Raw genomic sequence first — 20822 nt, 5'->3', positions numbered from 1 at the left:
GAGGTAGTTATATATATTTTCTTTTTAGCAAAATCAAATTCAATATGCAGATAGAAATCTGGGATTGACTGGAAATATTATTTTCACAAAAAGGTTTTCTTTTGATAGTTTCCTTATGCAACACATTGTCACTCAGTGAAGCCATAATACTGTAGTATTTTAAGTGTCAAGGCAGTGTGTCAGACTCAACAATCGGAGGACCACCATCTCTTCTAAATCATTATAAAGGAAGGAGGTAAAAGAGAAAAAAGAATTGTCTTTGGCTGCACTTAGCTGAACCAGATTAACTAGGGCACTTTTAAGCACTTACTCTGTATATATGAATTTGCGTAATTGCTTGTAATTCATGCTGTTAATTTGTAATGTTGACAAAATGTTTTTCAGTATTCGATACAAAACAGGACCGCTTGTATATTTTGTAGGTTACAGGCAGAAATGAAAAGTGTAAATATAAATGTCAATTAAAAATGCTCCTGGTGGCTTATAAAGACTCAGCACTCTGTTTTTTGTGCCCACACCTCCTGTTGCCAAATGTTCAGAGGCTTTTTGAATACATGTCCAAAGTGTAATTCTGTATTGTTCCCAGGTCCTCTGCAGCTCAGCTTCTTGAATCCCACTGACGGCATCAACGCAGGAACAGGAGCGGGAGGACGTCCCATCCCTGTGAAACGTTGTGCTCGGCCTCTGGGCACTTGTGTGAGGAACTACTTCACCTTGCTGAAGTTAGACAAGACTCTCCTCCAGCAACGAAACCATGCGTCACATTCACGTTGAGTTAGCCAACAAAAAGGCTCCTCTAGAGCTTCCAGCACAGGAGGGGGATCTTCCTCCACCAACATCCCCAACACAGGGCATAGACACTGGGTTCAGACCTGGGACACCCAGACATTACAGCCAGGAAGAGTTAAGGCTCCAAAAGGTCTACCAACTCTCCATTTTCTCCCAGTTGGGAGGATTTTCTCCAACTACAGAGGCTCATGCTGAGGCCCAACAGAGGCCTGTTCGGTTGGGTGTGAAAAGGGGTTTAGATGAACCTCAGCTAAGTCATAAGCGACCCCATTTGGAGGACTCTACGGAAAAGGAGGCACTGGAGGGAGGGGTCCTGTGTGGTCCAGCCCCAGCTCAAGGTGTTGGGATGGGGTTAGCATCCGGTCCCGGAGGGCCTGGTTCCCCATATTCCTGCATACCAATTGAGCCCAGAGACTCTGAGGGAGGACTGTCACCAAGGTCCCCTCCTCTCTCACCAAGCCACAACCCCTCCCGACGCCCTGCTCAGCACAATCACGATAGGCCCATTCCTGATGTATTCGCCCCCCTCTCACCCAAGTCCGCTCCAATGTGCGACCTGTATGGGCATCCCTGTGACCAAGGTCACTTGCTGGGAGGCTCAGCCAGGAGTGAGCAATCTAATGGTGGTCGCACAACACTCTCACTCGGTAGCTCCGGAAATGAAAATTGTAGCAATGGTTCGTCAGGAGGCCAGCCCAGCCTGCACCTGTATGAAATGCCCACTTATGAAATTCCCAACCCAGCAAGCCCCACAAGTCCTCCAGGCCCTTTCTCCCCCCCTCACCATTCAGAACTGCAGGAACCAGGGGAGGCCACTGAATGGGACGCAGGACTGGAATCGTCCCCCCCTGAGCGAAGTGCCACACAGGCAGCCTCATCCTCCTCCTCCTCCTCTTCCCACGGCCTGGCCTCCTGGGAGAAAACACCCAGCACCAATGGCCATCGTCTACTCTCTGGAGGCCACTGGCCCGCCAAAAAGAGGCTGCTATCGCCGAGCGACACTGGGGAGTCCTGCTCGGAAGACGAGGGACCGTCTACATCAAAAAGGAGCAGGCTGTCGTTGCTGGCTCCAGGACTTGGGCCAGCTTCATGTCGCAGCACCGACGCAAAGGCTGCTCCCTACTGGAACCACCTCCTGCCCTCTGCATGGGACCGACCTAAGGTTAGTATACCCACACTCAGCCCTCTAAAGAATTTCCTTTCATTTAACACATTTTTACCAAAACAGAGGCTTTTACCAAATGTTCAAACTAAAGTACAAGCCAACAACTCCCATAGGAAGTCATTATACATGGCTGAAAAACCCCCTATTGTGAAGGCAATCCGGTAAAATGCTTTGATGCTGGAGGCAGGAAGCTGACAAAAACATCTCCAAGCCTGATTCTGTTGGTGTAGCAAAGAAATGGCACAGTTACCAGTTGGGAAGGTCCCATCTCCAGGTTTATAACAAAAAACATTGCTGTCAGAGAATAGGATGACAACAAACAACCTTGTCTTAAGGCACCGGCCAAGGCGAAGATGATATCAAGTTCAGGACAAACAATTTATTATCACATTACATTTATATTTATGTGCTGTGCAGCTAATTCTTAATTTTCAGCTGTTTACATAATGTGTGTAACAGTCATTACAATTGTTACCATCATGCTTTTCGTTGCAGTCTATTTCACAGAAGTGGCAAGAGCTCGTAATGTTTTCCTATGGGTATGAGCAAAAATTTGATTAAAATAACTTACTGTAAGTGGAGAGGGTTTATTTTTTTCACAAAAACTGCTGTCAAGTTGAGTATTGATCAAATTGACTGTAATGTAATCAGACACATTTTTTCTTATGGGACATTTCCTACCTCTCACTTTATAATTAATATCCATTAAAGACTGAAATGAGGTGATTATATTACAACATACACATCACGGGCACCTTCACACTCAGAAACTTTTAACAGGACGCATCGTTTGATAGGCAGCAGTATAATAAAAATGCGTCCACCTTAAGAATCTCAGACAAGATATAAAAAATTCTAAATGCCAAGAGAATAATGACAATGGAGGGGGGGGGGGGGGTGATGGCCAACTCATTATCACACCACGCTGGAACAGGCAGAGCAGCTCCAGAATAATGCCCATTGAGGGACAGCCCATTGTTCTCCCACATGAGTGTGCTGCCTCTCTCTCTCTCACACACACACACACACACACACACACACACACACACACACACACACACACACACACACACACACACTGCTGAAATGGTTCTGGAAATGTATTTTTTGAACATGGAGAGGCCCCAAACAGCTTAGACTGTACTAATGGTGACAGCGGGCTGGACTAGTTAGATCATATACAGGTGTGGCACCATTATTATGATAAGTCTATGTATGAGGAAAGACAAGTGAGAAATGTATTTAAAAGAGGCAGAAAAGAGGAAGAGTTGAAGAAAATGAGCAGATCCAAGCTATCACAAGTGTGACCTGAGTGAGTAGTTAAGTAGAAGCGGATAACACTTTGAAATGCGTTTCGTGGATTTGAACAAGTGTGACGATGGGAAAACAAGCTGACAAAGAAGCACAAGCTCCGTAGAGAGCCGCGATGACCGAGGGTCTACTGAGGATGACCAGAGAACCATGAGTGACAGGTTTGATGTGAACAAGTGGCTAGTAGGTAGCAGAGGTTTGGCTACCAGGTATCCCATAGGATGAACAGAAGATTGGACAAGAGGAACACCTGCGCGCTCGAGGCAGCGTCCAGTAGTCAGTGCTCAGTAAGTAAGAAAAAAAAAAAAAAACAGCTGAAAAGTACAATGGTTTTTTATCACAGGAAAACAGAAACACAAATTAGTGGCTGGGAGTTGTATTTGCGAACTACTAGTTAAAAAAAAAAAATTCTCACTTTTTTGAAGATGCAGATGAACATAGCTAAAGCTAGCAGCAGCTGGCAAATATAACGCGTATACCAACACATTTACTCAGGTTCAGCAGTTGGCACTATGGTTGATGGTTGTCATTGTAATGTAGCTGTGGTGAGGGCAGAGCTCTGATGCAATGTGTGAACTTTAAGGCCGACCAGTTGTTACAGATCAGTATGTTGCGTATGTGTACCAATTTTTGTAGCTCTGGGTGAAATGTGGTTCTGGGGCTATGTTTATCAATTGTGTGATTTCTCCAAAATAATCACATTTTTCAATGGGCCTGAGGAGTGTACAAACTGTCTCAAAATGTTAAGTATGCCCCCAAAATCGTATTGAGATTTATGGGAGAATAATAATAATAGTAGTAATAAACCCTTGGGTTTCAATAGGATCCTCCGGCTTTTTCAGTGCTCGGCCCCTAAATACAAGGGAAAATGTAATAGTTTGTGTGTCTTTTTCCAGACTGCCACAGACTGCTCGAGATCAGGGAGACGACTAAAGAATGGGCTGCGATTGAAAAGGTGAGTCACCCACCATAATTGTATTCTTTGATATCCAGGGTGTGATTTATGAAGAAAGTTATAGTTGAGGAGCATGTAAGGGGACGTGCTAGTTTGTTTATCCCGGGGGGGGTTACAAAAAAAATATGGATAGTCACAGTCAAAGTAAAAACCATAAACCACAAATCACATCCTGTAAGTGATGAAAGGGCAAGGTTAAAATAATTAAACTTACCCTGACAAACTCGGTTAGAGTAGTATGTTTACCCCGCGCACACATGACGTCAAAACATTACTAACGGTGTTAGCAGAGTTACTTCAGAAAAGTCAACAGGGGAGGAGGAGGAGGTGGGACTTTGTGGAGGTTTTCTGCTCCACTAAATTAAAGGGTTTTGTGTCTGGACCTGAATGTTCAGACACACTCAGGCATGTGACATGTGGGTGAAGATGAAATTAGTGTAATCTTCACCACTAACCACCGGCCTGTTTTGTGTGTGTTTGTGGTCATATCCAGCCGACAGCTGCGCAGCGGCAGGCACACGGACACCAGCAGCCGATCTGCACGATCCAGTTGGCCTTCATCCTCCATCAGCAGATCGCTGCTCGGTAACTTCGAGGTACTAATCTTTACACGACTGCTGCAAACACATATTCGAGGAAGACAGACAAATCATAAGCAGACCTGTGTGACCCAATGCAGCGTGACTGTTCGGATATCAATTGTACCTTTTTGTTTAGATTATTCCTTGTCCGTAGAGCCACACTGTCACAAATATGTAAATTCAAATACTTTACTAGAGTTCATAGTTAAAGAAGCTGTGGCTCTACGACTAGTACTACTACTGCATCATACTATACTTATACAATCATGAATGGCTGATTTTTGACGATAATGAAAAGCAAGATACAGAGTGAACAAAAATTCCAGTAGTTTGATTTCTTCATCATGTTTTAACAATGTTTCTCAGCAGCTTTTCAATAATGGAGTTTTTGTTTGGATACAACACTGCTAAATGTTGCACAGCCTTCCCTGAGATATGTAAATACAGAAATATGACATGTCTCAGCTCTTACGGATGTTTGGTAAATAGTGCTTGTTTTACAACTGTGTGGAGCAGGTATTTCGTTTGCATCAAGTTAAACACACAAAATGTGGCTTTGTGAATTTTTATCATTGACAATTATATCAGACAATGACAGCCTTTTCTTCTGTGCTGTGCATCTCAGGAGTCCATGCTGAAAGGCCGATTTTCCCCATCCGGCCAGATCGAAGGCTTCACAGCAGAGATCGGCGCCAGCGGATCCTATTGCCCTCAGCACGTCACCCTGCCCGTGCAGGTCACGTACTACGACATCTCTGAGCACAGCGCACCCTCTCCCTTCCTGGTCAGTCTGTGTATTGTCTGCATGACATTCTGCATTTGTGTGCCTCTCTCTAGATGCATAGGGAAGCTCAAGGATCAATCCAAAGGCATGTAACTATACAGACTCAAATGCAAGTTTCAAGAACCAAACATTTTAAACCTGCATTGGAATATTTTTTTTTAGATTATTTCTCTTTTTACTTCAGCTGTGGACATGATACATCGGTCCAGGATGCTATTTAACAGCACAGGAATAAACTCTTCTTATAACAATAATTAAAGCAGCAAACAAGACACACTAATACTTATATTTAAAACACAAGTGAGACAGAGCGGCCACCTCTCATACACAAGCATCACAAACTTTCTTAATCATAGTTGGGATCCATATGAGGATGTGTGCTTGTTAGAAACTTTCTGCAAACATCCTGCATTCATTATGTATGGATATATTTATGGACCCTGAGAATCAGAACTTATTATGAGAGACGAGCTTGTATATAGAAATCATCAGTCTTTTGTTGCAGCAGAGCTTCTTCAGTATGTTATTTGGAACACCAGCTGTTGGTGTTGAACATTTGTGTATGAGAGTGATGCCTCTGATTTGGCTTGTTGAACTGGTAATTGGCATTTGGCATCATGTGACTCCCTGACATGTAGTCATGGAACAAACTTCCACAAATCACCTGATGGGTTCACTTGGTCATGTGTTCCAGGATAGGAGATCCCTCTTTAGTGTTGTTTATTTGAGTTATTTTTTGAGAGTTACTAGTGTTTTATCAGATTGCGTATTTTATTGAGAATCTAATTCGATAGATAAATAGATCCATTATATAAACTGCGTTTTGCAACTCGCACATCTAATGAATGTATCAGCACCATTTAAATGTGTCATACAACAAAATATAAGTGAAGAATATATAAGGTTATAAGGTTCATCTTGAAACTATACAATAATCTAATGTAGTTGAACAGGAATGAGCATAGCGAGCCAAAGCCAAAACATTCCATGAACCTATCGGTAACACGTCTCGATTGCACTTCTTTTTATTGACCACTAGATGTCCTCCTGGAGCACTATGAGTCATTGAAGCCTGGTGGAGTGAACCATGTTTTGAATGTCGAAGCTTCAACAAAGCCTTGATCAGCCATCATCCATACCGACATGAAAATCTTTTTTTCTGACTGTGCTTTGGTTTTTACATGAAATGATCTGTGCATATGTGGATGGTGACATCATCAACGAATCTCTGTGCAAGTGGAGATCACTTCCATGATGAAAATGTCGCTCTTCACAGAAAGCCTTTTTCCAGCTAATAAACTGCACCAAACAAGAAGAGTCATTGACAATGTTTACCAAGCTTCTCATGTCTTTCTCCCAACTCACAGGGGGTGATATCCCTGGAGCCCCTTGGAAAGAAAGGATACAGCATACCCAAAGCAGGGACCATTCAAGTGGTGTGTTATTATTTCCCTTATCTCATTCAAAGAAATATGTGCTTACCTCCATATTTTTTAAATCTCAATGTCATATTGCTATGCCCCAACGTAATTGAATATGATATACACTTTGATAATGTGATCTTTATTTCTTTGGCACATTGCTGACTCTCTCTGTTTTTCCTCCCCCAGACCTTATTTAATCCCAACAAAACTGTGGTGAAGATGTTCCTGGTGACCTATAACTTTAGCGATATGCCTGTCAATCACATGACCTTCCTGCGCCACCGCATCTTCCTAGTGCCAGTGGAGGACGGGGTGGAGGGGAAGGGCGAGGCGTCTCCAGGGGCCAGAGCGCTCGACAGAAAGAAGATTCTCTGCTACCTGATACATCTCAGGTACCACTGACGTTATACACGACTTTGATGCTCAGTACATGACAACTACAGCACAATGGTTTCATACAGTTGGGTGTGAAATGTCAGAGCCATGAATGTTTATTTAATGAGCCTGATTCACAGACATCCATTTAGTTCTCCAACTAACATCTTTTGGGGTTTTTTTGGCACTCAGATTCCAGAGCTCCAAATCTGGGAAGATCTACTTGCACAACGATATCCGGCTGCTATTCTCCCGTAAATCCATCGAGGTGGACGCAGGGATCACGTATGAGCTGAAATCTTTCACCGAGGTGCCAAGAAACCCTAACTACTCCCCCCGCGTGTGACCCCCGTCTGACCTTTCAGAGCAACCCCCCCCCCCGATGCCAACGCAGCCCCTCTCTGTGCTTCCTGAATGAGGGAGGGCGGGAGACACACGGGACTGCAACAATGATGGACAGGAAACTTAATGAGACTCGATGAGACGCGCCACAAGCACACAAAACATACATTTGACACGATGACGGTCACCGGAAAAGTCCAGCTTTTTTTAACAATTCAGCGCCCACTTAAAGTTCAGACGCAGTCACAGCAAAAAGTTCAGTTTTTTTTTAAATGGTCAAAGTTTCAACGCGTGACATTTAGTTCGAGGGGTGTCACTGAAAAGCAGCACTTTTCCTGTAGCCTCATCTTCACAGGACAAACTCTGATGCACACGCACACACACGGATGGACGAGACCCCGCGCACATCTCACATCAAAGTATGACAGCAGAAGCACTTCTGGTGGCAAAACTCTTTTGAGTTCAGTGTTAACATGCATGCCTTGTGACTTTAAACACCTGAGTTTTCCTCTAGTGCCGTATCACACTGTCCTTCACTCTGCCTGCGGCTCCAACTGCCTCATCGGACCAGTAATTGTAACTCTTCAACACTGTTCTTGTTGTTGTTGTTGTTGTGTTGGGAGGGATGTGACGTTATACACACACACACACACACACCTTTTGATGAGCAGAGACTCAAACACTCGTGAAGTCAGTGGCTGGAAGAGAATCAGCCAAATCAACTGGATGTTTTAATGTTTTATCACACACCACAATTGGAAAAAAAAAAAAAAAAAAAGCCACACGCTAATAATTTGACCAAACTCAGGACATTTGTTGAGAAATAAATTTCTCTTCTTCACTCCTGTCACTCCTCATGGTACAAACCACTGTGCACTTGTGTCACACAAAAAACCAACAAACAAACCGGGGAACCCAGTTCATTTCTTCAATGTAGCCAGACTGAGGGACACTGTGCTGGTTTCTTTCTAAGACGTTATCCTTTCTTTTAGACTCTGTTCAAAACAGTGATGTCGGGGCAGGAATTGGAAGGAAGGAAAAAAAAAATAAAGAGGAGCTGTAGTATTTTTAATTTATGTTTTTCGCAAATGTCTTAATAAGCAATATGCTGCACAAAGTAGAGTGTGTTTTTCAGCTGGACGAGCTTTCTCTCTGGTTACAAAGACAGCAGATAATTGAGAGCGAGGGAAAAAATGGGGGGAGGGGGTGGATTACAGGGGTGGGGAGGGAGGTGGGGTATTTAAAATGAGGGGAGGAAAGTCTATGTATATTTAAAAGAATAAACTCTGCGACTGGCGAGTACAAACCACACGTGTTGTTCTTTGACTGACAATTTATCGGCTGCTTGTGCTATACTGCCTGAACTGAGTTTTCTCTGGATGCTATGGTTTTATCCTACAGTGCAAACATAAATGTCTGGGAGGCTAATAGCTCAGGTTTCACCCCACTTTTCAATAGAAGAACCTCGTGCTTTTAAATGATGCCACGTTGGTTAAGAAATATGCATTTGTGGGATCATCAACAGAGCGATAAGTAGTTGAGTCGCTGCCATTGAAAAGATAAAAGCTGTTCTTTTCTTTAATAGGCTCAAACGTCTATTTTAAAATGGCTTAGTTTTCATTAAACCATTTCTTTCTAATATTTATTGTTAAGAAGTATTGTTTCAACAAAGAAATAATGAACCTGCCCTTTATTGACATTGAAGTTTTACAGAAATCTAGCCTGATCAGACCTGTGTATCTCTGTGAGTATTATCTGCATGAGAACCACATATTCCCAGGTTTTTCACCTATAGACGATGTTCTGCATGTTTCAAATGTTTACCTGTTAACTGACTTTTTTTTAGAGGCACGGAAATGCAAGATAACATAGAAATTGTCAGCAATTTTCTCTCGGAGCCATAGTGAATCGGTACTTTGCACATATTGCAGGATTTCCCCAGGAATGTTGCATGACTCGAGCTTGAGATTTGCAGAACAGCCGGACAAAGTTAGAAACTTGTGACACTCACAGACGTGTGCACAAATGTCATGAGGCAATGGGGAATTCTTGACTATACAAATATCATTTCTCTTCCCAGTTCAGTTTTCATTTTGTCATCAGACATCGAGCAAAGTTTTCAGATATTTGGGTGTTTCACTCACTTGAGAAAACACTATTAGGACCCTGATGATTTAGATTACAGAATGAAGGCGCTTGACCATGAGCTCGAACAGAAGCTATAAATATAGTTTCCCAGTCTTGCAATTTGTTTGCCAATCTTAATGAGAGACTGTTCTGGAGCGACAGTGAGCCTGTCCCACTGCACTACTGAAATTGCCCAGTTCAAAAGAGACCTGCTTTGACGTTTCTGTGCAGTTGGTTTTTTTTAAGTTTTTTTTTATATTAACATCAAACTGTGTGAAAGACAAATAAATCACTCAGCCGATAAAAAAAAACAGAAAAGTGAAAGTACTCTCACTGCCAAAAATACTGAGGAACATCTACATATTTTACCAGCGATACTTCCAGTCATTCCACTCACACGTTGTTCATAAAGACTTTGCTCCATGTGTTAAATATATAAAGAAATAAAAATACTGGAAGTCCTAAAATATTTTGAGCTTTTTACCAGTGATGTCACTCTCCAGCTTTGATACCATACAAATGCTGGCCAGTGAAAATGTCAGCGCGAGGGATTAAAGAACAATCGAAACCCCAAAGAGCCCATCTTTTGAAGGAGGGTGCAGCAGCAGCAGCTATAAATAGACTCACCCGCCTCCTTTATCCACCAGCCCGCACAAACACACAGTCACTCAGTCAGTTACACACCAGTGCTGTCCCATGGCTGTTTCCACCGCAGCTCCGAGGCCTCAAATGGGTGTGACTAACAACGCTGTAAACTTTAACCAGAGGAGAGGATGAGCAGAAAGGCTTCTAACCCCCTCTGATAGTAGCAAAAACATTAAAGTAAAGCCAAAATGCTCGCAACCTCTCTCACCAAACATACACCAGCAGTGCAGATCCTTCCTGCTCTAAGACATGCTTCAGAGCTCCCAAGAACCAGGACTGGAAAACTCTACCCAGCTACCAATTAGCAGCTTTTGTAATAGCAATAGAAGATGTGGACAACCCCAGGAAGACTTGCTCTCATGCGTTTTTCTGACCCCTGGTGGAAAAAACAATCTTTTATTTTGATTACAACAGGGGCAGCAAGAGGCAACTGCAGCCCACACAGTACACCTGAGTAAGTGCAGGTTCTCATTAATTGGTATTGGTATTGGTATTGATATCACTAAGCTCTTGTTGACTGGAAGAAGGTGACCTCATTAACACTCCAGACGACATGAGAAATGCGTGATTCTCAACTGGTGCGTAGTGACTCAAAAAAATAAAACTAAAAATCTATGTTGCATCATGTAAGTTGGCTCATTAACAGTCGGCACATTGTAAGTCCAGTAAGTCAGGGTGTTTATGTATTCCAATTGATCATGGCCTGTTCATTTTATGACATAGAGGATGAAGTAGTATGAAAACAACTATGTGTGGACAACATGTGGACTTACAGTTTGAAACTACATCTCAATTGTATTTGATATTTGTCCATAAAAACATAGTTTAAGGCTAAAGTTTCAGGATTCTTTTTATTGCTACAGTAAATATTTTCTTCTCTACATCCTGATTTATCAATAAATGTATATTTTGTTTGTGTTGGCATAGTACAATATTGTATTCAACTATCACAAATTCAGATTATATACTGTTTTTTTTTCACTTCAACAGACCAGTCAACCAGTCAAAAGACCAGTCGAGGACCACTAATGTAAATAAATGTATAAATAAACAAATAACACCACAGCTCTTTAAACCACAGCGTTTGTGGTTGGCACTTTATTAAAAAAAAAAAAAAAGGCTGTATTGCGTTTAAATATTTCCTGCCTCTGGTGAACTGTGTCAATATGCACCAGAGAGGATTCCTGAGATGTTGCTTTGTCTTGCTCCTGATGGGGGCTTATATGACCTCTGCGAGCATGCTGGCGGCGCCCTCGATGGCTTGGCTCAGCACTGACAGGTGGTAGTGGACTCTCTCCCAGTCGCTGGGCTGTCCTGAGGACTCAGCGTCGGCGAAGGCATCAGCCAAACCTGGGAACGTGGCCTTCCCGGCGCTACTCGAGGCCCAGATGACGTGTCTGCGTGACACATAATGAGAAACACGATTCACCATGCAGCAGGTCACTGTCGATCCCAACAAGAGGTATTGGGAAATAGACATTAGAAAGAACATGTGAACAACTGATACTACATTAGTAAAAGTTTCAGTCATTTGAACTTGAGTAGTTATTTTAAATCCAAGTATCTGTATGTTCTACTTGTTACACTCTTTTTCTCCCTTTTTTGCAATGAAAGACAAGTTGCGGTAAATGCATCAAAGACTAGCAGTCACCCACTCTGAGTAATTCAGTTGAATAGTTGAATGTCAAGACTTTAATTTCCGTAAAAAAAAAAAAAAGCAATTCCAAAAGGAAAATCTGAAATTAGTAAATAATTTAGTTTCTGGTGAAATTCTAATAAAAGGTGAATAAAGATTTATGCAACTTCTAATGATTTATAATGTATAACGTGCAAGTAGCTTTATATGAGAGATTCAAGAAGCAGTCATTAAGACATAGTGTATCAACAAAGTATAAACTTAAAATTTCATTTTGTACTTGAGTATATTTCAGAACTCGTAAGTTTTTGTTTTTGTTTTTTTTAATCTTATCTAAGTAAACAAACGCAACAAGAATTTTACATGTATTTCTACTCAAACAAAGTATGTGAGTATGTTTGTCAGTTCTACAAATTGTCAAATCATTTCTGACATCCCACTGTGTGCTTGTAATTTTGCAAGCAAGCAATTCTAGATCCAGGGGCAGCCGTATTAGTAACTCCTGCTCTCAAATTGTATTGATAATTTAATTCAACTTTATTTATATAGCACCACATAAAACACAGATGCCACCACTGATGTCAAGTTGCCACCTTTCTTGATTTCACTTTGAAGATATCTTTGTATACTAATAAAGTAACATGACGATGCAGAAATAAATACCTTAGGAACTACAGTTAAAGGAAAGCAAGTTTAATTTTCAGCACTTTTGTGTGGTTCCTCTAAGTTTGACTCCTGGTACTACCATCTTCTCACCTGAATGCATATTTTTCTGGAAAGGCCAGCGGGTTCAGGAAAGCTCTGTCGAACAGCATGAGCTGGTCATTGATCCTCCGGACTTTCAGCGGTCTAAAAAAGAGACAGAGCTGGATTTTTGTTTTCGGTTGTACATACGCATTGTTGAGGATGTGTATACACACTCAGACTGTGAACACCCACGTTTCATTTGCCATGTTTGAACTGTGGATCAACTGGTCCAAAGAGTTGGCTGTAGCGCGAAAGCTGGCGACTGCACGTTTTATTGGCTCTGAAAGACAGAACGGATCAGTTCAGCTTCTCCACGAAGACTTAGTCTCCTCTAATCAACTTGTGAACCAGTCCTTTTGTGGCAGGAGAACTTCTGAATACAATTTGACCTGGCTTAAAGTCAAACGTGCAGAAGTAGCACCACCTCAAATGAGACATTAATCTCTCTAAGTGTCTTTCGTTTACCCATGGAGATGCCCTCGGCTTGAATTTTGTCCTGGTAGAGTGTCACTGCAGTGTTGAGGTAGTCCTCCAGACTCTCAGCGTAGTCACTACAGTTAAATGGCAGCACCAGACTGTCGGCGAGTCGCATCAGGATGTTTCCGGCTGTCCTGGTGATGGCTTGGTGGCCGTAAAACCCTGAAAATAAAGGATGGCGATGAGGTTATGGACAAGTTGGCAACTTCGCCACCAGCAAAGACAACCAGAAGGAGACGGGGACCGCTCACCAGGATCAATGAAATTTGCGGCATAGTGAAAGGTGTCGTATGCTGTGTGGTACGCGGGGTAAATCCTGGCATTCGTTTTAGTCTGTGTGAGGAGAAACATCAGTATGAGAGCCATCCATCCATCCATTCATTGAAAGATTCTACACTTGACATTGAGTGGCAACTATTACACACACAAAAAAAACCCCCAAATTAATAATATCTAAGATGTTTCTTTATTACCCTGTCATATGTGTATGAAAGATCCATGGCAGCGATTCCCAGGTAATGAACAAAAGGGGCATAATCGCTTCCTGCGCCTGACAGATAACCCAATCTGTGGAGGACACAACACATGACACGTCTTTCACTGTGGGAGCGACAGAGCTGCCATTGCTGTGGAGAATGGATCCAGTGGAATCAAATCACTTTGTAGTGTAAATCACATTATAACCACAGACTGTACAACACAGACATGCAAAATGTGATCTATAACTTGTAGGCAATGTATATTAGAGTCAAACCACACGTAAGTTGCTAATAGCGTTGTTCAACATAAAAGTGCTGAAGCGGCCATGTTCATGTGAGAGTTGTTGCTGATGGTCATCACCTGGGAATGCGTCCATGTGCCGGGCTGGTCCTGTTGGAATAACGCATCCAGTTGTCGTACACAGATGTAGAGTGCAGTCCAGGTGCTGTCACCTGGAGAACGGACAGAAATGTTTCAGACTGCTGATGTCCTCATGAACCAATGGGAGGCAGTTTGTTGGACAACGTACCTCTTTTGTGGCTTTGAATATGACGCTCTGCATTGACGGCATGGCTGAGGCTCTCAGCGTAGCATTGGCTGACAGGCAGGAGATAAAGAAAAGTTTTAGATGAGCACTGCCATCAACCTCTGAGTGAGAATTTTATTTTAATGGAAGCTAAAAGAATATTTAATGTATTTCAGGCTTTTTTTCCCCCATGGTGCAGGTGGTGATCGATACTAGTCAAACAAATCATGCACAAGAATCACAAGCAGAATAGGAGGCTGCTCACCAAACACAGCTATGTCCACGTTGATGTAAGCAACGGTGCGTTCACTGAGCTTGGTGTAGTATTGCTGAAGAAGAGACAAGATCATTGTCAATGCACAGATACATATGCTGCTTAAAAATCTGGTTTGTTTCTTTGGAGAAAACACATGTGGTGTGATAATGAATGACTGAAATGGAAAAAACATTTCAATGCTGTCAATGTTCCCAAAGGAAATGAGAAGGTTTAGAGCTCTTCCAAAACCCAATGTGATGTCACTTAAAATGGCATGTGTTCTTTCATATGGGAAATAGTATTTCTTCACGAGGCACTCTGTAATCAACCAACCTTACCATAGTCTCATGGTTAACTTGAACAAACAACAGAATTTTATGCACATAGATGCGATGACCATCAATGATTTGACCAATGGGCTGTCTTGTACAAGAAACCTCCCGACTGGGACATGAAACTTTTGTCACAGGTAAATTTATAACGAGAGCATCATTGTAAATCACCTCTGTGTATTCAGCAGACCCGATAAGGCCAAACTCCTCCGCTCCCCAGCTTCCAAAGATAATGGACCTGCGAGGCCTCCATTTGCCTGCCACAGAGAGATCAACCCTTCATCCAGCACAAAAAAAACACACCAAAGAATTGACCACACATCCCAGCTGATAAAACCTTCCTCACCCTGCTTCACCATCCTGCCCAGAATCCTCGACAACTCCAGCATGACAGACGTCCCGCTGCTCGGGTCGATGGCGCCGTGGACCCAGCTGTCCCTGTGGTTCCCATAGATCACATACCTGTCTGTGGGGACACACACACACACAAACACACACATTAGCAAGCTGAAAGTGTTGATAAGGAATTGCTGGTTTGGGCTCCCTCACCTGGCTCAACACTTCCTCTGATTACTCCCATCACATTGGAGGAGTTTTTCTGCCCAGCATGGTTATAGATGTCCAATTTCACATCACTGCAACAAAAATTCAAACTTCACCGAATCATGTTGCAACAAAAGACAAGACAGATAAATATTTCCCACTGCAGCAGGATGTGGTAGAAAATACACCGAACAAGTAAAGAGAGAAGCCAATTTAGCTTCTCATCACATTATTACTTTTTAAATTGTATATATATAAACTATTTGAGGTGTGGATGCCTACATTGTAGAATTAATTTAACTACCCAAAAAATTGAAAAAATTGAAAAATTAAAAAGAAGGTTGAGACATTTTCTAAATTCAAGGAAAAAAGTCACGGAAAATGTCAAGGAAGAAACCTATGCAATACATTAAATATATATATAAAACAAAAATCAAAAAAATGTTTAGCATTAACACTCCATTTTTATAAAGACTGTTTTTAAATGTCCCGGAAGTGAGGTGACAAATTCTGATGGATTAATTTTCTTTTAGTGTAGCTTTAAGCATGGAATCATTTCACTTCTTTTCCAGAGGTTTTGCTTGAGGAAGAAAAATTTGGACACATTTTTTTATTGGTGACAGTCGGTCGGCACTGCAGACAGGTCAGTTCGGCGCACACACTTATCTATTGAGAAACTAGAATGTTGTGATTCATTCAGTTTTGTACCTCAGCACAGAAGGGAACAGCTTATTTGTTTCACGATACAGTTCTGAACTGAGTTTGTGGATTGCATGTTGAACTGTGTTCGCAGATAGTGTTTCATGCAGTGGTTTCCACTTTTAAATCCTGCCCTTTCTGCACTGATGCACTGATACCTGAGGGCTCAACTAGACCAATCATCCAACAATGACCTTTGACCTTGTCCCGTGCAGTGTGTTTGATTGATGATATTATATAACGTCAAAGTCGCCTCAGTTCTTCCGTTGGAGAGCTTTTTAATTCAATTTAATTCTCTCATCTTGCACACTTCAAAGGGAAACCTCCAGACGTGCCAGTGCATTCACAATAGCGCCGCCCAGCTTATTACAAAAATCAAAACACTGCGACAACCCGCTTTCCCTGCACTGGGCTCCCTGCTCGTCCAACAATACAAGATCCTCACATAAGCAGTGCATCCAGGGTACCTATGAACGAGTTGTAGGTTTTTCAGATTGATGAATTTCCTTTCATGTTTACCTCTGAGACACAGATATTTTTCACACACAGTCATGACACTGACTAGTCGCCATATGGTTGCAATATGTTCCTCCAGCTGCTTCTTGACTCTAGTGACTCTTTAGCCTGTTGTGACTTTTTTGGAATCTGGTCTGTGTGCAATGTAATGAAAGAAAATATATACTATGATTATTAAAAAATGTGAAAGCAAACAAACTAACATCTTCTAGGGCTCTTAATAGGTCTTAACAGAGATGTGTGGATCAGTTTACCTGTTGGTGAAAGCTGAATCCGGTTTGAACCCTGGGCCTCCGAAGTTGTAGGCACAATTGAACGACCCTTGCCAGTCATCAGGAGCCACTTGACCACCCAACTCACTGAAAGGACGACAGGAAAATAGTAAAGTTGGAAGCCTTCAGCAGACATCTATTCCTCGAAGCAGGATCATTGTTCACACAAACCAGATTAATCTGTAGGCATCTTCAAATCCGATCGGCTGAATGGGGATGGGAGGGATCCCGGTTATATCCTCAACTGGAATTCTGTAGGTTTCCTCTACAACACACATAAATAGTCCCCAGTAATTGAGATGAAATCTAAATACTCAAATGAGCACACTGTAATAACAAATCAGAGCCAGATTGCAGCCATATACCTTTGGCAGCCAGGTAAGGCGTGAGCGGGTCTCCATAGTTAGTTGCATAGCCTCCTCTCTCTACACCCGAGGGTGGCAGGTACCAGGAGTGAGGATACGTCTCATTGATGTCCGACATGAGTCCATCATTGATGTCCAGAGGGTCCGTGTAGACAAGCACCCCGATGACTCCATAGGGTGCACCATTGATAGCCTGGATGAGATACACACAGCAGTTTGGCAAAACTTCATAACCTTGTGCAAAATTACTTATCTTTATCTATTCAATCAGCTCGGAACAATATATATATATATTTTTTTTTATTTTATTTTATTTTATTTTTTTTTTTATTTCCCTGAAATAGTATCAGTGAAACTGATAAAGATTTTATCTGTTCTTCATTGGCTCTTTGTTCTGTAAATAATAGATTACATAATCTGATCATAAATCAAAACACTAACATATTTCCACATCTCTTCGTGATGTCATAACTAAAGATGACTTCTGATGCCAGTTGGCAAAGCGCTCAAGGCTCCAACTATCATGCAGCTCTATCAATGGAAGTTCTGCTTCTTCAGAACTATTTTTTTTCCTCCAGATTTCTGTCGATGAAATCCCCGAACGTAATTGTGATCAGAGTCTGGAAGCTCCACAAAGAGTGACTCACTTTCGCTGCCCTCCCTGCTCCACCATATCTGGTGATGGCAATGGTTCCTCTGAGGTCCAATGTGTCATTTAGCAGCTTGTAGTCACTTGGTTTCCCCTGATTGGCATAAACCAGTTTCCCCTGAAACCGTAAGAAAGATCAACACTGTCAGTAGCAGCAAGTACAAAAAAAACCAGAGGGCTCAAGCAAAATTGGAATGATTGGATCTCTTTTAGATCACTATTTTGATCTTTTTCAGTTTGAGAGAACAGATCACACTGGCATTGTTATTTAATTCAACATTACAGGTTGTGCTTTAACTTTACGATGTCCGCAATCCAGTTGACCGCAGACAATTTTAGTGCTTTTTTTGCCTATTCATTGTGCATCTTAACTGATTGGCTCTTGTTGATGGCACCTTAGTCATAATAAAACATTTGCAATGTTATCTGTGCTTGATAACCTTTGACAATTATAATTTACAATAATAAATTTTTAGGACCTGTGAATCTAAAATCAAAATGAAAAATTAAAGATTGAGTCTGTGATTTTTAACAGTCAAGTGAATCGAGCTGGATAAGAAGGTAAGATGGATGGATCTGGCTTATTGTTCTGTTTCCACTTTTGTTTTGCCACATATTTATTGTTTCCTTGTCTCTCTGTGAATCTCTATGCTAGGAAAGCTTCACCACTTTGCCAGTAAGGTCAGCGTTATGAGCATCATGTGGTTTTTATTGTCCCAGTTAGTGAATATACATCATCGGAGAACAGGAAGTCTCAGGAACACAGCCCTTAAGAGATATATGTGAACAAACATGCAGTAAAATACAATATAACTTCTGCCCCACTTTACTGGTGCACACTGCTTATCTACAAGACCCTTCAGTGCACCCTGTGAATTTTTTTTCTTCAATTTACAAATAGGAACCACTAAGTTGACTGCAAAGATGAAGGTGACATGAATGATTCTGATTGTGGACAATTTCACACGGGGACCAGCTGTGTGTCAATCCTATCATTAGGGTTTGGGGGTTTCGGTCTGAATAAACTCAAGAGATGTAGGCAAGGCTGTTTTAGATTTGAAAACAAATACATGGATTTTAAAAGGATGAAATCAAATCCATAAAATCCTGATAGTTACTTCCTAAATTCATTGTTTTGCAGTGCGTGAAGTTCAATCGAGGACCTCTTACCTTCGGGTGTCCTGCAGGGGAGTACGCGGCATATGGCTGCACCACATCAGGATCCTCTTGTTCTGGAAAATAACTCTTCTCCCGTTCTCTGGCAGTGTACAGCACGGTATCAGTTTGGTTCACTAGGAGATAGGGAATTGAGAAGACACAAAAACCTGGTTAAACTTTACAGCAATTCGACTCAAGATAAATTTATTGTAGTTCTCATGGGACGTTTTTGAAGTTGCTTATACGCAGGTGTGCTTTTTCCAATCTTGAACCGTATGACTCACCGACAGTTACTTTATTGGGGTTTTTGGCATCAGGGAAAGACAGATAGACGCTGTACTCCTCTCTCCAGGCCTGGTCCAGACCACTTTCAGGGTCCTGCCATCTCTTCAGCATGAACTCAACAGTCTTTTCATCTCCGGCGGAGGTGGCCATATGGGGAACTTTTGTCAGCTCCCTGTCCAGGAGGAGAACGATGAATATAAGATAGAAGCCCCCTTCAAGAGCTCACTCATAATCAATACAGTCTGAAATCCTCCAGTGCTGCGAGTGGCGCAACTGTTTTACAGGACTAAACTGCTTGTTCCATGTTATAAAAAATGTCAATGTGTGAGTGGTGTTTAAATCGGGAGTGTCAAACACATTTTAATTCACATACAGCCAAATTTGATGTGAAGTTAGCCAGACTCGGGGGGAAAAAAGTAGCATGTTAATACATTATTGTCCAAATCCATTTATTTTAGACAAAAAAGTAGAACTATCTTTTTACAACATCAACCTTAAAGAAAATCATTTTTTTGCAATATTCCAGCTTTAAATGTTGTTGCCACCGACTTTGAGTTTTATTTTACTACCAATTGATCTGAATTGCTGTCCGCCACAGTCCTTCAAACTATTGTTTACTGAAGTCCTATACTTCACAGAACGAAGGACTTTTCCAAAACTTTGGGATGCAGGTTTGCCCAAATTCCCTCGAATAATCACTGGTTTAATTTTTATTCTACTCTGCTGCTGTTCATTTTCAACAGTGCATCACTGATCTCAATTACAAGCATTGTTGCTGTTCAGTTCTGCAGTGTGATGTCTGCCATTATTCATCAACTGACCTCAGGTTTTCTTCAATCTGGCTGCGATCCACTTCAGATATGAACGCCTGAATGAGATTCTCATCCAAATCCTTTGCAATGTCGTTCACCCAGGATGGAGCGGAGCTGCCACTCTTTGTGATGCCAAAGTGACCGATCAGGATGCCAACTGTCAGAACGACAGTGCCACATGCAATCCCAATTAACACCTTTAATATCATCCTCGTCCTCTGTTGGGGATTCAGGAATGTACCTCACTGGGTGTTTCACCCAAAGGAAAAAAAAGTTACTATGGGCCAAATGGATGTCTGCGAATCCAATATGAAGTGAGAGGAAATTGCACTGCAGCAGCTGCTATTGTACAATGCAGTAGTTTAATCATTAATTTTTGAACAAATGGACTTTATCCCTTCGTGTATTCATTGAAAAAGGTGATAATGAATGTCCTCCAAACGTCTGTCCCCCCAACTCTTTTTGGTTTGTTTTAATATTTCTGGGATAGGATTCTCCTGTTGATAAAGTAAGTTATACAAAGTATGAAAGACAGGCTGTATAAGGGCAAAATGGATATAAAATTGAAAAT

General features: G+C 41.8%; 2 protein-coding genes across 4 annotated transcripts in view; one reads left to right on the top strand and one right to left on the bottom strand.

Moving 5' to 3' along the window:
- Window positions 1-8908, top strand: part of atosb (atos homolog b) — a 30900-nt gene extending 21992 nt beyond the window's left edge. For all 3 annotated transcript variants that reach the window (XM_080499383.1, XM_080499382.1, XM_080499381.1), the window contains exons 4-10: window positions 587-1951; window positions 4162-4220; window positions 4714-4816; window positions 5427-5585; window positions 6953-7021; window positions 7196-7401; window positions 7577-8908. In XM_080499383.1, coding sequence (XP_080355509.1) covers window positions 755-1951; window positions 4162-4220; window positions 4714-4816; window positions 5427-5585; window positions 6953-7021; window positions 7196-7401; window positions 7577-7730 — 1947 coding nt within the window. In that variant the 5' untranslated portion in view covers window positions 587-754 and the 3' untranslated portion in view covers window positions 7731-8908. The remainder of the gene's footprint in view (window positions 1-586; window positions 1952-4161; window positions 4221-4713; window positions 4817-5426; window positions 5586-6952; window positions 7022-7195; window positions 7402-7576) is intronic.
- A 2809-nt stretch (window positions 8909-11717) lies between these two features.
- Window positions 11718-20460, bottom strand: naaladl1 (N-acetylated alpha-linked acidic dipeptidase like 1; the record flags this gene model as incomplete). Its single annotated transcript, XM_080499402.1, has 19 exons — window positions 11718-11895; window positions 12891-12983; window positions 13074-13161; window positions 13347-13520; window positions 13610-13691; window positions 13832-13925; window positions 14199-14290; window positions 14368-14435; window positions 14630-14693; window positions 15124-15209; window positions 15299-15418; window positions 15502-15587; window positions 16965-17069; window positions 17154-17247; window positions 17348-17540; window positions 17995-18114; window positions 19167-19288; window positions 19439-19611; window positions 20261-20460. The coding sequence occupies 19 exons, from the start codon at window positions 20458-20460 to the stop codon at window positions 11718-11720; spliced, it is 2232 nt and encodes a 743-aa protein (XP_080355528.1).
- Between the last annotated feature and the right edge of the window lie 362 nt (window positions 20461-20822).

Source organism: Blennius ocellaris (genome assembly GCF_963422515.1).
Source record: "Blennius ocellaris genome assembly, chromosome: 7".
Taxonomy (NCBI): Eukaryota; Metazoa; Chordata; class Actinopteri; order Blenniiformes; family Blenniidae; genus Blennius; species Blennius ocellaris.
Note: the sequence above shows the minus strand (reverse complement) of the source record. Positions and strands in the feature narration are given on the sequence as shown.